The sequence below is a fragment of the Papio anubis genome, chromosome 12 (assembly GCF_008728515.1).
Source record: "Papio anubis isolate 15944 chromosome 12, Panubis1.0, whole genome shotgun sequence".
NCBI lineage: Eukaryota > Metazoa > Chordata > Mammalia > Primates > Cercopithecidae > Papio > Papio anubis.
The window spans coordinates 113,426,349-113,445,498 of record NC_044987.1 but is presented as its reverse complement, the minus strand read 5'-3'; the positions used below and the strand labels follow the sequence as shown (position 1 = coordinate 113,445,498).

Below are 19,150 nucleotides of genomic sequence, written 5' to 3'. Positions count from 1 at the left end.
AGTCTGCTCCCAGCTACCCCTCCGGTCAGGACTGGAAGCTTCCAAGGCCCAGGGACTACATACTGTTCTCTTCTCTGTGCCTGCTGCCCAGCACAACCCTGGCACCCAGTTGGCACTGAATTCAAATGTTTTTTTTTTTTTTTTTTTTTTTTTGAGACGGAGTCTCGCTCTGTCCCCCAGGCTGGAGTGCAGTGGCCGGATCTCAGCTCACTGCAAGCTCCGCCTCCCGGGTTCACGCCATTCTCCTGCCTCAGCCTCCAGAGTAGCTGGGACTACAGGCGCCCGCCACCTCGCCCGGCTAGTTTTTTGTATTTTTTAGTAGAGACGGGGTTTCACCGGGTTAGCCAGGATGGTCTCGATCTCCTGACCTTGTGATCCGCCCGTCTCGGCCTCCCAAAGTGCTGGGATTACAGGCTTGAGCCACCGCGCCCGGCCGAATTCAAATGTTTTGTGTGGAGCATGGAGGAAGGGCTGGGTGCCACCTGTGCCTCAGGCCTCCTGTGACCTGTCATGACAGTTTCCAAACACTCAGGTCTGGCTCTCTCCCTTTCGCTGGGCAGCGGCCACCTGCCAGCCTCTAACTAGACTGGGAGCTGGGCACAAACTGGGGAGCTACTGCGCCCTGCCCTCAGGGACGGCAAGTGCTGGGGCAGAGGAGGGCCGGGAGGAGGGGTGTGTGGGAGATGAAGACTGAGACTTCCAGGCCCCCAGTCCCCAGGGACCGTCAGCAGGGGACAGAGGACTTGGCAGTGACTGGCATTGAGGGGTGCCACCCCAAGGTCACAGGCACAGCACCGGGCTGGGAGCCAGTTAATCAAATCCCAGGGAGCATGGCGCAGGCACATCCTCGGGTGGGGGGAACCCAATGGGGCCGGGCTGCCTCCGCCTGCAGACTCCAAGAGCAGACCGCAGACCGGGGGCCCCACAGCCTCCAGGGTGTGCTTGCTGCTGGAAGGCCCCACCCCTACCCAAAGCCAAAGCAAACTGTGCCCCTCCAAGCTCCCAGGGCCAGGCTTGGGTCCCCCACTCAGCCCCACACAGCATTCAAAGACCACTGTTTGCTGGGAGCAGGTCTGGGTCCCTTGGGTGGGGCCAGGTCATGAGCCCCAGCTTGGACTCGCAGTCCAGTGCCCATCCCCCACCTCACGCGGCCACCGCCTGCCCGAAGTCACCATGCCTTCAGCAACAAGAGCCTTTCGAGACAGGCATGTTGGGGGTCAAGAAAAGGAGCTGTAACAACCAGTGCTCCTGGGCCCAGCTCCGTCTTCCCCAGTCCCCAGATACTCTGTGAGCCTCAGTTTCCTCCTCTGAAACTGGGTTGATGACTTGTATAAGGACCAGAACCTCCCAGCAAACTGAGGGGGGTATGGGATGCAGTAGAGAAGGGACTTAGAGGCTCAGGCCGGTGCCAGGGACTAGCTGAAATGAAAAGGGCTGGCCACGGACCAAGATGTTGGGGTGCACACAGGCCTGAGGAGCAGGGAGACCCAAGAGGCCCTGCCCTGGGCTGGGTGGCCACACCCAGAAGGCTGTCTGTTGGCATCGGCTGGCACAGCCGCCCTAGACTCTTCTCCGCAAGCCCCCAGGCCATTTCCCTGCCTAGCCTGGTCCAGCTGTCAGCCTTGGAGGCAGCTTTATGGAGGCACCATGTGGCCGGGTGTCGAGGCCCAGGGGAGGCCACCAGAACGGGGGCCCGGGGAAAAGAGGAGCTGAGGAACGGGGTCCCAGGCACCAGGTCGGCCACCTGTCCCCCGGAGCCCTCACCCATGGAATGTCAGGCAGGGGGGCTGGAGAAGGGGACATAGACTGGCCTCCCCAGGCACCCACTGGGTGTGGGTCAGGCCTGGGACCAGGTCCTCTGTGCAACCGAGTCTGAGCCCCCAGCACTGGGCCGCAGCCACTCTCTCCTGCCTGTGGCAAATCACATCTCCTGGCCTGGCCTCCCCCACCTCCACCCAGTGAAGTCTTCCCTCTGCCCCCATTCACCCCTCCTCAGGCTCTGGCCGGGTTACTATCAGGCCGGTTCACCCCTCCTGAGGCTTTGGCCGGGTTACTATCAGGTCAGTTCACCCCACTCACCTTGCCGGGTGCAGTGCAGGCCACACACAGTGGAGTTTGGGGTGCCAGGTGGGCAGGGGGATAGCATCACCTTCCCACAGGGGCCCGCAGAACGGCAGGTCAGCACCCCTCCCCTACCACCCCTTCGAGGCTCACTGCCAACCTATTTGGCACGGTGCCGTCTTTGAGCAGGAGCCAGCTCATTTGTGGCCGGTGTTAATTAAGAGAGAGAGGTGATGGGGGGATGTGGGGAGGGGCCAAGGAGGGCAGCTGCCAACCGCTGCCAGGACTGCCCAGGCTGAGGGGCCTGGAGCTGGACCGAGACCTGAGATGCCCCTCCTCCCTCGCTAGCTCTGGGGTGGCGCTGCCCAGATGCCCAGCCCTCGCCTCTGCAGCTGCACCTGCTGGGGTGGGGAGTGGGTGGAGGCTACATCTGGGGCTTGCAGGGTGCTCTGCCTGGTTTTGAGAAGGCAGGCCCCACCCCTGGCCAGGGAAAGGCAGTCCCTCTGACCGACCCTCAGGCAGTGTCGCTGGGGTCCGCTGGCTTTGTGGCTTGGCCTGGAGTCAGAAAGACTCTGTTCCAATTCTGCTGCTGCCATCCCATGTCTCAAGCTCCCTGAGCCTCAGTCTCCTTCTCTGTAAAATGGGAACCATCACACCTCCCCTGTGGCTTTGTTATGATAATAAATGGCCCCATCTGTGCACCAGTCTGTAGCACCCAGTCTACACCCAGCAAATAGTCTCGGTCAGCAGAAATGTACATTCGTGCCCAGGCACAGTGGCTCACACCTGTAATCCCAGCACTTTGGGAGAACATGGCGAGTGGATCACTTGAAGTCAGGAGTTCGAGACCAGCTTGACCAACTTGGTGAAACCCTGTCTCTACCCAAAATACAAAAAATTAGCCAGGTGTGGTGGCACATGCCTGTCATCCCAGCTACTCAGGAGGCTGAGGCAGGAGAATCACTTGAACCTGGGAGGTGGAGGTTACAGTGAGCCAAGATGGCGCCACTGCACTCCAGTCTGGGCCACAGAGCCAGACTCCGTCTCAAAAAAAAAAAAAAAGAAAGAAAAAAATGTGCATTTGTGGGCACAGGCCCCACCCAGAGTCACTGGGGGGCCCGCCCCTCTGCAGCCTGTCCGGGGCCAGCCTGGGCACCCCATTGTGGTCTGGCTCCCTGCTCTCCCTCCGGCTCCGACTGCGGCTCATGCTCCCACTGCCTCGCTGGCACCACTCAGCTCGCCTCCCCCTCACTTCCCGCGGCCCCCACCCCTGCTCTGGGAGCGCCCAGCCGCTCCTCGCCTCTCCATCTTAATTAGCTGCTTGTATTAATCTCGCAAGTAACGTGGCAACTTGCAGCCTTGGGTTTTCGGGCTGTGGAATTAATTATTCCCCAAGCGAAGAGCTGTCAGCTCTGGGAGACCAGCCACTCGGAGCCGCCCGACACCACTTAGCAGCGTCCATGCCATCCTCATGGCATCTTGGGCCCACAGCCTGGCTGGCCCAGCTTGGCTCTGTGTCCCCCCATCCTTCCTACAGAAAGGGTTGCAATGGACTGGGCAGATGGGGTGGGTAGCAAAGCCGTGTGCAGAGCTGAAGGCCCCACCTGGGAGCCAGGACTCCTCAGCAGAGGGGCGAGCACAGCTGGCCTCTCACTTGGCCAGCATCTGGGCCTGGGCAGCACCTGCCTGGCCTCGCCCGCTGCTTTCCCTGATGAGCTCTGACAGTTACCACAGACGCAGGCTGCAGGCGGGAGCCGGAGCCCAGGCTGGGGGCAGCGTTGGCATGCACAGTTCTGGCATTCCTGCAGAGAGGGGCTGCCAGCCTCACTGTGCCCCCGTGTCAGCTGCATGGTGGTGGGGGGCAGCCAGCCGGACAGACTGAGACGGACAGGGCTGTGCAGGAAGGTGGCAGCCACAAAGCTGTCAGTCCAGCTCTGCCTGGCAGCGCCACCCCTAGTCTGAGGAGGGGGCGGGGACCCAGGCCTTCCTGCAGTGGGGCTCAGAGCGGAGGACCCCTCTCCATTGGCCTTCACACCAGCCGGTGAGGTGGGGCTGTTCTCCCACATGGGGAAACTGAGGCATGAGGCCACATGGCCTGTCACCCCGCTGTTGATCCGGCTTTGGCTTCAGTGGCGGTGTTCCAGGCCCTTATCCGGCGTGCCTTGCCCCTCTTGCAGTTGGGCGCCTTGCCCCCACCCCCGCCCCCATCTGCGCCCCCCAGCGCTGCCCCGAGTTCTCAGTCCTCCAGCTCTGGCCCTGGGCAGCGCTTAGCCCGGTTGCAAAGGTGCAGTTGCTTCCTAGTGGCTTCCAGGCTGTGCCCTGCCGGAAGCTGTGAGCCCTGGGGACAGGTCCTTTCCTCCCCACATCTCTGCACCAGGCCTGGCGCTGACCGGCCTTAGGAGATACTGTGGGCAAAAGAGCAAAGGAATGAAAGGGCCATGGCAGGGGCCATCCGCCTCTCTGGACCACCCATGCACTTGCGTTCGGGTGAGCGGGCAGGCCCTGGTAACTTTCCTGTGTCCCCAGCCCCACCACCCTACAAACCCTAGGCCCATGGGGAACCTCCTCTCTCTCCACCATCATCTACCACCGCCCCAGAGGGCTCAAGTCTGAAGACCCAGCTGGCAGCCCACTCCCATCTTGACCTCACCCTCCCCTCAGGGCTGATACTCCCATCGCAGCCCCTTCCCCACTGATCTGCCTTTGTCTCTCTCTCTTGCAGCCAACAGCTCCCTGCTTGGAGGCGGTGGCGGTGAGTGGACCTTCTGTCTTGGTGGGGGTGGGGGTGCGGTGTGGCATCTCCCCTGCCGTGTCTGTTCCTCCCCTGCCCCTCAGCCCCGGCGCCCAGCTCATTGCCATCCACCTTCCCCGCTGTCCTCACAGGGTGCCTCCCTCCCCAGAGCTGGAGACCTGGATGGCAGGCCTGGCACCCTCACCACCAGACAACCCGGGCCAGCTCCCCACCCCTCTGAAGGCAGGCCTCCTGCTCTGTAACTGGGCGGGGGCCACAAGTGTGGTGGAAAAAACCCAGCCCTGACCTTGATCTCCCTGTGACCTTGGGCAGCTCTGTCCCTCTTGGCCTCAGTTTCCCCACCTGTGAAGGCAAAATTATCATCTCTGCGCTGCCGTTGGACCTTGGGCTCTGCAGCCAGGACAGGGAGAGACCTGTCAGCTCTCAGCCCTGGGACGTCTCTGTGTTTGCCATTGTTAACGACCACAACAGAGCAGGGGTTCTGGCGGGGCCAGGCAGGCAAGCAGGAGGTCAGAGATCAGGGTGGACCTGGCCGCAAGCGATACAGGCCAGGTCACAGGTACCAAGTGGGGGTGTCCCTGTACCCCCAGCACCTGCCTCATGGCCAGCCCACCCAGAGCAGACCACATCAGCCCCTTAGCCCAGTCCCTCAGCCCCCCAGCTGGCCGGGCTGCCCGCTGTCTGCACAGGCAGCAGGATGATTGGTGAGCCAGGGGCCAGGGGTTAATGCGCCGTCGGATAAATCCCGGGGGCCGTGTTTACGGCAGTGGTGGCGGGGCCCAGGCCAGGTTTTAAAAGGGGGAAAAATAAAAGGGGCATGAAGGTCAGGAATAAATAAGAGCAGCGTTAAGAGCTGTCGGTGACCAGCCAGGATGCAGAATGGGGGTCTGTTTGTGGCTGAAATGTTTTCCCTCCTCCCCATTCTCCTCTAGCTGTCCCCATGGAGGTCACAGCTCCCTGGAGGCCTCACAGAATAAGGGGCTTTGCTGGGGACTGTGGTCCTGAAAACAGGCCACCTAGGACCCTCTTCCGAAGCCTGTCCTTTTGGAGGACACTTTGCAGACCTGACACCTGCGTGTCCCACCCACAGCACCCTGCCCTTCCTCTGTTCATTCATTACCCTTGTGTGCCGGGCTCCCTGAGCTGGGTGCCGGGACAGGTACTGCCGGGCACAGATGGGCCTGGCCTCTGTCCCGTGAGCTCCCAGTGCAGATGACAGCACCACCAAGACACAGGGTGATCTGTGGTGTGGGCTTGGGGGTGGGAGTGGCACCGTAGGAGCTTGATGAGGAGTGCCTGTCCCTGCTCGGGCATCAGGAAGGCTTCTAGAAGGAGGTGGTGCCTCCACTGCAATCTGAGGGATGCATAGGCGTGAGCCCAGTGAAGAGTGCTGGGAAGGGTGTCCCGGGCAGAGGGAACGGCGCAGGCAAAGGCCTGAAAGTGGAGGAGAGGGAGGGGAATTTAGAGAGGCTCTGACACAGGAATGGCTGGAGCCCAGCCAAGAGGTGCAGAGACACGAGATGGCCCAGGAGCCCAGAGAGCCTGTGAGGAGCGAGATCCTTAGCTCTTCAGTTCAGGAAGATAAAGGATCACAAAGGGGGTGGCCTTTCAGTCCCACACCAGCTCATCAAGTCTCTTCAGCCACAACCCTGCCAGGGTTCTCATCTCACTCAGGGCCTGGGCCAAGTTCCTTAGCATGGTTCATCAGGTCCCCAGTCACCTCTGACAGTCACCTCCACGCTGCCACCCTCCCCACTTTGCTCCGGCCACCCTGGCCTCCCTGGACAGGCCCCGCCCACTCCTGCCTCCGGGCCTTTGCCCTGGCAGTTCCTTCTGCCTGCAGTGCCCTTGCTCCAGTTGTCCACGCGGCTGCTCCGTTCACTCTGACAGGCCTTCACTTGAATGTCGTCTCTCAGGAGGGCCCACCCTGGCCCCTAGCTGAAATTGTGGCTGCCTCCCCTGCCCCATGCTGGCACTCCCTCGGCCCCCGCCCTGCTCTGGTTTTAATTTTTCTGAGCACCTGTCTCCTTCTAACGTGCTATATGATTTACTTATATATGATGTTCCTTGTCTTCTACCCTGAAAATGAAAGACTATCTCTTGCACCCAGAACCGGGGCTGGCATTTACAAGTGCTCAATAAATGTTTGTAATCCCAGCCTGTAATCCCAGCACTTTGGGAGGCCGAGGCAGGAGGATTGCTTGAGCACAGGAACTTGGGAGCAGCCTGGGGAACATAGTAAGACCCCATCTCTACAAAAAAAAAAAAAAAAAGAAAAAAGAAATCAACCAACTATGGTAGCACGTGTGCCTATAGTTATAGCTCGGGAGGCTGAGGTAGGAGGATCACTTGAGCCCGGGTGGTTAAGGCTTCAGTGAGCTGTGATTGTGCCACGGCACTCCAGCCAGGGTGACAGAGTTAGACCCTGTCTCAAAAAATAAGGAACAAGGGGCCAGGCATGGTGGCTCATGCCTGTAATCCCAGCAGTTTGGGAGGCCGAGGCAGGTGGATCACCTCAGGTCAGGAGTTAGAGACCAGCCTGGCCAAGATGGTGAAACCCTGTCTTTACTAAAAATATAAAAATTAAGGCTGGGAGTGGTGGCTCACACCTGTAATTCCAGTTCTTTGGGAGGCTGAGGTGGGCAGATCACGAGGTCAGGAGTTCAAGACCAGCCTGGCCAACATGGTAAAACCCTAAAATACAAAAATTAGCCTTTTCTACTAAAAATACAAAAATTAGCTGGGCATGGTGGTACACACCTGTAATCACAGATACTCAGGAGGCTGAGGCAGGAGAATTGCTTGAACTCCATAGGCAGAGGCTACAGTGAGCCAAGATCGCACTACTGCACTCCAGCTTGGGTGACAGAGTGAGACCCTGTCTCCAAAAAAAAAAAAAAAAGTTTATTGAATGAATGAACTACAGGTAAAGGTGGGTGATCTGTGGTGTGGGTGTGGGGTAGGAGTGGCACCGTAGGAGCTTGATGAAGAGTGCCTGTCCCTGCTTGGGCATCAGGAAGGCTTCTAGAAGGAGGTGGCACCTCCACTGCAATCCCAGGGACTCTATGCATTAAGCAGCGACCTTACCCAAGGGCAACCAGTGGAAACCACAGATGTTTTGGCAAATCAGGAGTGGCTCACAGATGGCCAGTAACCTCACTCTAGGAAGTGGAGGGGCCCTGCCCTGGCCACTCAGGGGCACGGTGGAAGCCTCTCTGGTTCCCCTTCCAGCATTTAGGGGTGAGGAGCGACTGGCACAGGCCTCTCACACAACCCGACTGATGCAGAGATGGACGGGGCGGGTGCCCCTGGAGGAAGTGGGCCCAGAGTCCAGCCTTTTAACATGGGCTGAGATTTATGGAGCCGCCGCTAGTGCTTGCTGGGCCTGTCACTCTGCTAATGTGATTGGAACACAGTGGAGGTGGCGGGGAGGGGGCTGTGGTAGGGACGAGGCTGGGGCTGGAATGGAGCCCAGCCTGGGCCCCGGAGATGCTCTGCCCTCCCCTATACCCCTGCTCCTCCCACCATCCTTTGAGTTCATCCAGCTCTAGTCCCCTACCTGCCCAAGTTAGACCCCACCTGACTCTGCCCAGACACACCCGTCTTCCCCTGGAGTCCCTGGACATCCCTCCTACATCAGTTCAGGCCTCTACCCACGCCCCTCCCATGACCACCCACCCATTGTTCGAATAAGCACAAGGGCCATCCTGCCTGCCCCAGCCACTCTGCCCAGAACCCTGACACACACCACTGCTCCGTGTCTTCGTCCCACAGCCCTGGTTCCCTGCTTGCGTTTTGTGTTTGTTCTTCATTGCCTGCTTCCCCACCATTCCGGTGGCCATTCCGAGTCCATTCTGGACTCTCCCTGAGGGCAGGATTATGGGAGATTCTGAGCCCCTAGAAGAGCTTCCTGCTCTGAAGTAACTAATTAACATCTGTGGTGCAGTGAGTGGCACCCTTTGTGTGCCCTCGGAGCTGGGAACACAGCTGTCAGTCTGGCACCCTCATCCCATCCCCTCACCCTGGGGACTGCCAGCCTGCCAGTCCCTCAATGGAGTGGGGCAGTAGGCAACACCCTGGCCAATACCCCAACCAGCATTCTAGCCAACACCCAACCAGCATCCTAGCCAACACCCCAACATGCCAGCCAACACACCCCAACCAACACACCAGCCAATACACCAACCAACACACCAGCCAACACCCCAACACACCAGGCAATACCCCAACCAACACCCCAACACCCCAGCCAACATGCCGGCCAATACCCCAACCAACATGCCAACCAATATGCCAGTCAACACCCCAGCCAACACCCCAGCAACATGCCAACCAACATGCCAGCCAACACCCCAGCAACATGCCAACCAACATGCCAGCCAACACCCCAACCAACACCCCAGCCAACACCCCAACCAACACCCCAACCAGCACCCCAACCAACACCCCAGCCAACACAACACCCCAACCAACACCCCAGCCAAAATACCAGCCAACACCCCAACCAACACACCAGCCAACACCCCAACCAACACACCAGCCAACACAACACCCCAACCAACACCCCAGCCAACACACCAGCCAACACCCCAACCAACACACCAGCCAACACCCCAACCAACACACCAGCCAACACCCCAACCAACACCCCAGCAACATGCCAACCAACATGCCAGCCAACACCCCAACCAACATGCCAGCCAACACCCCAACTAACACCCCAAGCAACACCCCAGCCAACATACCAGCCAACACCCCAGCCAACACACCAACACCCCAGCCAACACAATACCCCAACCAACACACCAACCATTATGCCAGTCAACATCCCAGCCAACACCCCAGCAACATGCCAACCAACATGCCAGCCAACACCTCAACCAACATGCCAGCCAACACCCCAACTAACACCCCAAGCAACACCCCAGCCAACACCCCAACCAACATACCAGCCAATGCCCTGGCCAATGCCTCAGCCAGTACTCCAACACCCCAACCAACACCCCAACCAATACCCCAACCAACACCCCAGACAACACGCCAACGAATACCCCAACCAACACCCTGGGCAACACCCCAGTCAACACCCCAGCTAACACCCCAACCAACACCCCAGCCAACACCCCAGCCCATACCTCAGTCAACACCCTGGTGTGGGTGGTGGCGTGGAGTTCCTGCCAGTAGGGGCAGGCACAACTGGGGCTCAGAAGATGGGACTGGGCCTGGCCTGCAGGGCTTTGGGGTCCAAGCCCACTGTTTTTACAGCAAATGTGCAGTGATTCATAGCAAGAGAGGGCTGCAGTCTCAGGGGAGCAGAGACGGGAGTCTCCTGGGCACCCCCAGTGCAGTGAAAGCCCCAGGGGCTGCTGGGGCTAAAGGGATTTAACCTGGAGGGCACAGGAATACTGTGCCTGCCTCACTCTGGGCCTGAACCCCCACCCACCAGGCCCTGGTGCCGAACTAGATGGTGCTGGCAATGCAGTGAGTCCCGGGGAAGTCCCCCTACTCCCCTACTGCCCATTCCTCCCTGGGGCTGTCTCTGAGTTGAGGGGGCTATGCCAAATGCTGGGACTCAGCCTTCAGGGAGACCCAGTTTGGTAGGAGGCTTCCCAGCAGAGGGAGCATTTGACTTGGGTCCCGAAGGCTAAATAGGAGTTCTGCAGGTAGAGCAGGACGGAGGGCCCCCAGGGAGAGGGCCTGTGTCAGCTTCAGGGAGGCCTGATGGGCTTGGGGCAGCCACCAGCCTTCCCGACAGACCCTTTGGCCTGGTGACTGCCAGGCCCCCTCCTCTCTCCCACCTCCCTCCTGGAAAGCTTTTAACTGGCTCAATAAAAACATTTTTTAAAACACTCTCCTATTGTATGGTAAGAAGGGAGGCAGGTCCTAAATCAGGATGGGAATCGACAGGGCCCTGACGCGTGTCTCTCCTGTTTATTAGGACTGAAATGTTTACTCGGCGATAAGGAGCCCGCTTTCTCGGGGAGATTTGTGCGCTCTTTTTCAATTACCCCTCGTCTTTCTCTGCCACTTTTGCACTAAAGGGATAATAAATGTATCGGAGCGTTTCAATTATTCATCTAAATCATGACTGCGCCTGCCACGGCCAAGCTTTAGTGACAGATTAATTCAGGGCCGCCTTCCTCTGGCTGCGTGGCCGCCATCTCTACTCCAGCCTGGCCAGCGCCCCAAAGGGTCAGCTCCTGGGGTGGGTGAGAGGGAGTCAGGCAGATCCCCGGCAGGCGGGCAGGACAGGATGGAACCCCATCCCCACCCTCCCCACATTCGGTCTGGGGCCTTCCTGAGGTCAGCAACCCCACCCAAACTGCAGGAGTGGGCCTGCCTGTGTGGGTGCAGCTGCCCCTGCCCCCATGCCGTCGGCCCTGAGCACCCCTGCACCCTGTGCCCGCAGGTCAAGTCCGTGTGTGTGTGTCCCCTACACCCGGGCCCAGCTCCTTCCCACCCAAGAGAAGCCAGGGTGGCTGGGCTTCCCGAGTGCTCCTCCGCCTCCTGTCGCAACCCTCCCACCTAGTTTCGCCTTCCCATGTCAGGGCAGCCCCTCCGACACCCCCTCCACTGCTCTGTTAGTGAAGGCCTGCCATGTGGACAACACTCCCTGTCCCCCTGGGCGCCTGTGTGTGCGTGGAGCACACCTCTCACCTCTCCCCAGGCCCCACCGCAGACTCCCTCACCTGCTCAGAAGCCGCCACCCAGGGCCGTCCCTCCTCATACACATGCTGGGACCTTGGGGGCCAGCCGAGCACTCTCCCCTGCAACCCTGCCTCTCTCCATCAGGTCTTTCTCTTGCCACTTCCCTCTCTCCCTCGTTTTCTCCATTTCTCCCTCCACACTTTGCCTCTCTCTGGCTCCCTCTCCCTTCTCCCGTCGTTCTTCCTCTCTGGCTCTGACTGGCTCTCTGTTCGTAGACGGGCAGGCCCGGGAGGATTCGCCCAGGCCTCTAAGTATTCAGCACTCGACTCCTGCCCGGCTCGCGAGCGCTCCGCGCCCTGCTCCGGCGCTATCTCCCATCGCCCGGCCGCTGCTAATCCGTGATTGGTTCCCGCCGCCGCTAGGAAAAGGCTCAGCTCCGGCCGCTCCGATTAGCCGTGGCCTTGCTCCACGAGCAGATAACGTGACCTCCGTGACCTGTGGCCAGCCTCAGCCCTCTGGAGGCGGGACTGTGTGCGGCCCTCCCCTCCCCAGCAGGGCTGAGCTCAGAAGAAGCAGGCAGCCCAAGGGGATGGGCAGTCCCCGCACCTGTCCCTGTGCCAGTCTCATGGGTGTTGTGTGTGCAGGGTGGGCGTGCCAGGACCCTCTGGCATGGGGCTGTCTGGCAAAGGGCAGGGGTAGGGGCTGTGCTTCAGCATAGAAGGGAAGGGCGTGCCAGAAAGAGGGAACAGAAGAGGGCCCAGAGGCCGAATCAGAACACATCCCTCCACTGTTGGAAACTTCCCACCGCGCTGCAACCAATTCCCGGTTGCTCGATTCCTCGCACTGCCCAGGAGGTCCTGTAGAGGCAGCGCGCCCTCCCAGCCTCACCTGCTGGCCTGTTCCTGCCACAGGGCTCTGCCCTTCCTGAGCCTCCCACCTGACTCTCATCCGGGACTCTCCTCCCCACCTCCTTCCAAAGCCAGTTCTTTCTCATTACTCGGGGCTCTGCTCAAATGCCACATCCTGGGAGGGGCCACCTCATCCTTTGAACAGCCTGCTCCTCCCTCCTCCCTCTGGTCCAGCTCCATTTTCCCCTTCTCCTTTTTCACCACCGCCACAACTTAGAGCTGCGTGTCCTGTCCCTAGAACTGCGGCCACAGGACTCCTGGCCCTTACATAGGGCTGGCATGTGGCACGCTGCCCCCCAGCCCTCGTCCGCATTTTTTGAATGGTGCAGAGTTTGAGCCAGTAGGAGGGGCATGGGAGGTAGCGAATTCATCTGAGGGGGAGGCTGCAGGGAGTCCCAGAGAGTCCTTGAAAGCTTTGTTGGAGTTGAGGATTTTTTTCCACGTATCCTTGGGAGCCATGGGAGGTTTTATGACAGGTGGCGCATGCCCTTCCCCAAGGAAAGGCCCCCAGGCCTTCCTGCCACCCCTGCCTGACCCCAGTTGATGATGATGGTGCCAACAGCAGCCAGGCATTCTCAGTACTCATGACATGGCCACCAGCGCCCTTTGAACCTCTCCCTGCAGAATCTCACACACCCTCACCCAGCCCTATGGGAGGCATCATTAGCATCTTCATTTTGCAGATGAAGAAACTGAGGCACTAAGTCCCTGGAGCTGAACCTCACTTCCCACCCCACCCCACAGCTGGCCCCTTGTGTAAGAGGGATGCTGGGACTTGGGCCCCTGTCCCATGGCCACAGCTTTGACCAGGCAGGACTGTGGAGCTCCTGCTCTGCCCCCCAGCAGGCACGATGCCACCAAGCCCCTGCATGCAGCTGCCATAGGGATTTTTAATAACGGGAGTGATTTTTGCATGATGAATGAGGCACTGCCGTTGTGTACATAATGAAGCCCTAATGTTTTCAAATCCCCATTTAAGGAGCTGATCTCACCCCGTAATGAATTTCAGATCACATCACAGAGCTGTTGTCCATCCATCTTCTCCCTGGGGCACCCACCCGCCTTGGCACCGAGAGAGTGGGGCCTGGTGAAGATGGGCTCTGCACCCCACTGGGCTGAGCCCAAGCCTAGCACGGAGCCGGGGCTGGCTAGGGTTTGTTGATTAAATGGGTGACCAGGAGGGTGTGGGCAGAGGCAACGATGGTTCGGCAATGGGCTGTCACTCAGGGTCTTGGCCTGGGAGTTGAATAGAAGCCAGAGGTAGAGAATGAGGAGTGGGCTGGGAGAGAAGAGAGTGCAGGACCCTTGAGTGGGTCACTTATCCAGGCTTTGTGGCTAAACCTTCCCTCTGCAGTGTTTGAAGCCTGGGGCAGCAGGTCAGATGTCTGCCCTTGATGCAGTTGGTACCCTCTCAGAGACTCAGTTTGCCCATTTCCCGGGGAGCCTGGCCCCTTTCTGCCTTAGCATCTGGTATTTCTGTAGCCCTCCTCCGGAAAGGGAAACCAGCACGGGCTGCACCAAGGCTCGGCTGCCAATGCCCTGCAGGTTGTGCCTAGCTGTCCAGGCGGGAGTGGTCCCTGGAGCCCAGACCCCTGGTCCTTCCTGGGCTGGAAGGGAAGCACACCCCTCCCCCAACCCCCAACTCACACCTCTGCCTCCCCAAGGCCCTCTGTCCCCAGCCCCTCCTGCCTGCCTTCTCAGGGGCACCTCTACCCTGGCAGTGCGGCCCGTCCCTGGGGTACAAGGCCCCCAAGAGCATGACGGGGCAAAGGAATCCCCTGCCTATGAAGTCCGTGGCTGAGCCTCAACCTCCCATCTGTAAAAAGGGGATCCCCCCACACAGCCCCCGGAAGCTCATTTCAGAGGCGTGAGGTTGAGCTAGAGAGGTATGAGACTCGGCACCTGAGAGGCAGGGCCAGACGCTATAGTCACAGGGCAGGCCGGAGACCCAGCCAGCCCAGGCCCCACTCACCCTCACAACCAGGCCCCGCTTCCTGCTCACCTCCCTACACTTGGGGCCCACAGGAGTCTAGGAAGGTGGGGAGCAGGGGCGAGAGCTGCCCAGGCAAGGCCTTACACTTTGCTGTGTGGCTCTGGGAAAGTGACTTTCCCTCTCTGAGCCCATCACTACTTCCGTAAGATGAGGGTTAATAATGTGAGTCTTGGTCAGGCGCGGTGGCTCACGCCTATAATCCTAGCACTTTGGGAGGCCGAGGTGGGCGGATCATGAGGTCAGGAGTTCGAGACCATCCTGACCAACATGGCAAAACCCCATCTCTACTAAAAATACAAAAATTAGCCATGCATCATGGCACGCACCTGTAATCCCAGCTACTCAGGAGGCTGAGGCAGGAGAATTGCTTGAACCTAGGAGGCAGAGGTTGCAGTGAGCCAAGATCATGCCATTGCACTCCAGCCTGGGCAATGAGCAAAAACCTATCTCAAAAATAAATAAATAAATAAAATACTATAGATATTAGTTTCTGCCCCTGCTCTCACTGTTGGGCCTTGGACAAGTTGCTTAACCTCCCTGGTCCTCAGTCTCCCGAATCCTTGACACCTCCCAGCATATCTCAGTGCTCCCCACCACTTTTTTTTCTTTTTTTCTGAGTTGAGGTCTTACTGTGTTGTCCAGGCTGGTCTCAAACTCCTGAGCTCAAGCAACCCTCCCACCTCAGCCTCCCAAAGTGCTGAGATTACAGGCATGAGCCCCCCCTCCGAGCCCCCACCACTCTCTTGAGGCCAGAGCTCTGAGACTCAGAGAGGTTAAGTGACTTGCCCCAAATCACCAGCAATCTCGTGGCCAGGAATTCTGGGAAGAGAAATCCCAAAGAAGGCACACCATAGGCCAGCCCCACGGGATGGCAGGGAGAACGGGGGAGCATAGCGAGACCAGGGGCAGGTCCAGGCCTGCAGGTTGGGGTGCCCTGGCCTCAGCAGGGGCACAGCTGCCCTCCTGGTCCCCCGGGCCACAGGCCTCCTCATGTTCCTGTAAATAATTAATTAGCCCCTGCCTGCTTGTTTGTTTAGCATGAGGAATGCTCTCCCACTGAGACGCATTTATTGCTGAATAAATTTAAATATCTAATCTTCCCTTCATGAATATTACAGCACCCTAAATAGTGGCCAACTCATCCTAAGCACTTTGGTGGATGGCCCCACTGGAGCCCGCCTGCCTTCCGCCTCTGCTGGCTCTGAGGACAGCCTGGCTCCAGCCCCAGCCTGCCCACTCCTGGTGCCCTCCACTGCCCCAGGAATGCCCAGGGCCATGGGCAATCACTCGACCCAGCCCTCCTTCCTTCCTCAACATCCTTCTATGGGAGGCGCACAGAGGCCGGGTGGAATGCAGGCAGGCAGGGCTTTACCACAGCAAAGCAGGGACATGCCTAAGATGGGGCGGAGGGCCAAGGGCTGCTCAGAGGCCAGGGCTTGGGGCAGAGAGAGGTTCCTCCGGGCTCAGGTGAGGGCAGATGCAGCATTTGAGGAGTGGCCTGAGGAACGAGAGCTCACGAAGGAGATGGGAGAGCCCGCTGGATGGAGGGAGCCGTCAGCGCTGGGGGCAGCCAAACCATCCAGAAAGACAGTGGCCTCAGAACACTGTGCAACAAGAGGCCACCAGGGCAGCCCCTCTGCTGGGAGAGGACGTACTGATGTGGGGAGACACTGCCTCCCGAAGAGTGTGGACCGGGGGTCATTTGAACCAGTCAGCCAGAGTGGTTCAGGGCGAGGCCCTTTCATGGTCCCAGAGGAAGCAGAGCCACCGAGGTTGGGAGCCCAACCTTCTAGCTGTGTGGGCAAGTTTCCCTCTCTGTGCCTCGGTTTCTTCTTCTATAAACAGGAAAAATTTTAAGACAGCGGCTGTAAATCACCACACAGGTGCTTACCCAACAAGAGGGCTGACAAAGGCCATGGGGGGTGAGTAATACCACCTACTTACCAGGCTGAGGCAGGGCAACGTAGCAAGAGCCTGTCTCAAAAAAAAAAAAAAAAAACAGACCCGCATGTGTAATCCCGGCATTTTGGGAGGCCGAGACGGGTGGATCACTTGAGGTCAGGAGTTCGAGACCAGCCTGGGCAACATGGTGAAACCCCGTCTCTACCGAAAATACAAAAAATTAGCTGGGCATAGTGGTGCGTGCCTGTAATCCCAGCTACTCAGGAGCTGAGGCATAAGAATCACTTGAACCCGGGAGGCAGAGGTTGCAGAGCCAAGATTGTGCCACTGCACTCCAACCTGGATGACATAGTGAGACAGAGGGCTGATGTGAAGGAGCCAGATCAGGGGAGCTTAGACGCAGAGGAGGGAAGAGGGAAGAAGGGGCTGCAGGGAGGAGGCAGAGGCGTGTTAGGGGCCGTCTTCTGGCCACAGGTAGAGGAATGCTTCATCTTTGACCTGGTGGAGAAACATCTCAGGGGGGCCCCGCCACCCAAGTGGGCTCTGTCTCCCCAGGAAAGACCCCAGGTTTTCTGGTGACTTGGGGTGAGGGTTGAGCTGGAGCCTGGAGGTTGGTTTCGGTGGCTGAGGGCCCTGGAGAGGAGACTGAGGGTTGGTCAGCTCCTGCGAACTGGGAATACCCCACCTCCCACCAGGTAGCCCCTGGGACCAGGGCTGCTGGTCTTTTCCGGCTGCCTTGGGGTGGGGTGGGAAGAGGGAAGAGGGAAGAGGGAAGGAAGGGCATCTCCCCTGAATGGGACCCCGGGAAGCTTGAGACTCTGGGACCTAGCTTAGCCCCAGGTAAGAACCAGGACAGGGCCTGGAGGGCAGAGCTAAGGGGGCTCTGGGAGTGTGTGTGGGAGGGGTCCTTTGGGCCTATGGCTAAGGACAACAGGGTGCAGGGGTTCCCCTCTGCACTCGCAGGGGAGAGAGCAAGAAGTCTGGTGTGTGGACAGGGAGGGACACACAGGCAGGAGAGGCCAGGCTGCACTCTAGCTTGTTGGGGTGAGGGTGGGGCAGCAGTGGGCTGACAGTGACCTGTCCCTCATCTCTGCTTTAGGGGAGCCCCTCCCCTAAAGCCCCTGGGGCCCCTGCAGAGCCATCACCTGGCCCAGGCCCTGTTCTGGAACTGCTGGCAGTGAGGAGGGGGCATCCGGCCTGAGCCCTCTGCTGGCATTGATTCCAGCTCCCTCCACCTCCCTCATGCCCCCAGGTCAGCCCCAAAGGCCTGGCGGCAGGCCCATCCACTTCCACAGGAAACATTAAATCCCTGAAACACTGAGCTCCACTTCCGAATGGCCCCCACAGCTGGCCGAGGTCGCCTGCAGGGGGGTTAGCCCCCAGAGACCATGAGCACCTGGGTGCCAGGTGGCTGAGGCCTTCAGGGCAGGGTCCGGGAGGCTCCTAGGAGAGCCAGCTCAGACAGGTCCCTGGGCTCACCCCCACACACTGTGAACACCCTGTGTGCACCCACCTCCCATCACACGGATGTACACATACCCGAACATGCCCACAGTCACACTGTTGTAATAACAGGATACACTCACATCACCTCCATTCTTGCCAAATACTGCCTTAAGCACATTACAAAGTTAACTCAATCCTTCCAACAGCCCAATGAGCTCTGAGGTGGGTGCTGTTATTCCATTTTCCAGATGAAGCAACTGAGACCCAGAGAGGTTAAATGATATGTGAGGGGTCATACATCTGTGGCTGCAGAGCCGGGATTTGAACTCAGGCTGCCCAGCTCCACAGCCCAGCCACAGCACCCCATTCGGAACACTCACTGCCCAGCACTGGGAGCTCTAGCCTGGAGGCCTGCTCTGGGCCCTGCCTTCTTGCTCCATCTCAGCCTCCCACTGGGCTACTGTTGCCTTCCTCCCTGCAGAGGAGAGGAGCAGGTGGGAGGGATCCAGGCCTGAGCCATTCTCAGAGTTCCCCTAACCTCTCTGCCCACCCATCCCTGGGACTTTCTGGGAAATTGCCTGGTGCCAGCTCTGAGTAAAGTTGCAGAATGAGGTTTAATTGTGCCCCTAGGGCACAAGAGAAAACAGCAAAAGAAAGGGGCGTGAGCCAGCTGGCATCCCTGGAGCTGTGCTGAGACTGAGGTGATGAAGGAGAAGGGGGCCTTAGTTTGTCCATCTGTAAAATGGGGAATGATGGTCCTCTCTTGATGCCCGCCTGTGAGCACCAGGCAGCTGGTGCCTGAGGAGCTCCTGGTGGGGGCGATCAGAGCTGCCAAAGATGGGCCGTGTCCTCCCGGCCAGCACGCGGCGTTTTCCTCTGTGGGAAGGTCGCTGTCCCGGTATTCCAGATGACACAGTGGACGCCAGAGAGGGGAAGGGGCAGGATCTTACAGCCGATGAGGGGTGAGCCCGGGCTGGACCCAGGCCTGCCTGAGGCCGCGCCTCTCCTGCGGGTGCCCTGGCGAGGTTGGGCTGCTGGAGCGTTTCCTCCACGCCTCCCGCTGCGCCCGGGTTGTTTATCTGAGCCCGGGTCCCCAGAGTCGCTCGCGAGGCCCTGGAGCCGCCCTCGGATAAACAAGCCCAGGCGGGGCCGCAATTAAGCCGGATGCGCTAACGAGGCCGCTCATTAACCAGCAGGAGTTTGTGCGCCAGGAGACCCGGGCCCCGGCGTCGGGCTCACCTGCCCGCGCGGCTGGAAGACCCAGGCTTCAGCACCAGATCTGATCACCTTGTAACAAGGTGGCCTCTGTTTCCTCATCCGCAAAATGGGTCCTAGGCTTTGCCGCCGCCCCGTGGTGGGGCGCCGCCTGGGGAGGTGGGCCTTGGGATCGCACCGACGCTGAGGCCCGGGCGGAGGCAGGGACTGGTCGCAGGCCCTGCG

The 19,150-nt window shown here is 59.4% G+C and overlaps 1 protein-coding gene across 3 annotated transcripts in view; it reads left to right on the top strand.

Annotated features, from left to right (window-relative positions):
- Positions 1 to 19,150, top strand: part of MACROD1 (mono-ADP ribosylhydrolase 1) — a 169,104-nt gene that overhangs the window by 147,784 nt on the left and 2,170 nt on the right. For 2 of the 3 annotated variants that reach the window (XM_017948303.2, XM_017948304.2), the window contains exon 4: positions 4,784 to 4,813. The exons of the other annotated variant lie outside the window; for it this stretch is intronic. In XM_017948303.2, coding sequence (XP_017803792.1) covers positions 4,784 to 4,813 — 30 coding nt within the window. The remainder of the gene's footprint in view (positions 1 to 4,783; positions 4,814 to 19,150) is intronic. 3 annotated transcript variants of the gene reach the window in all.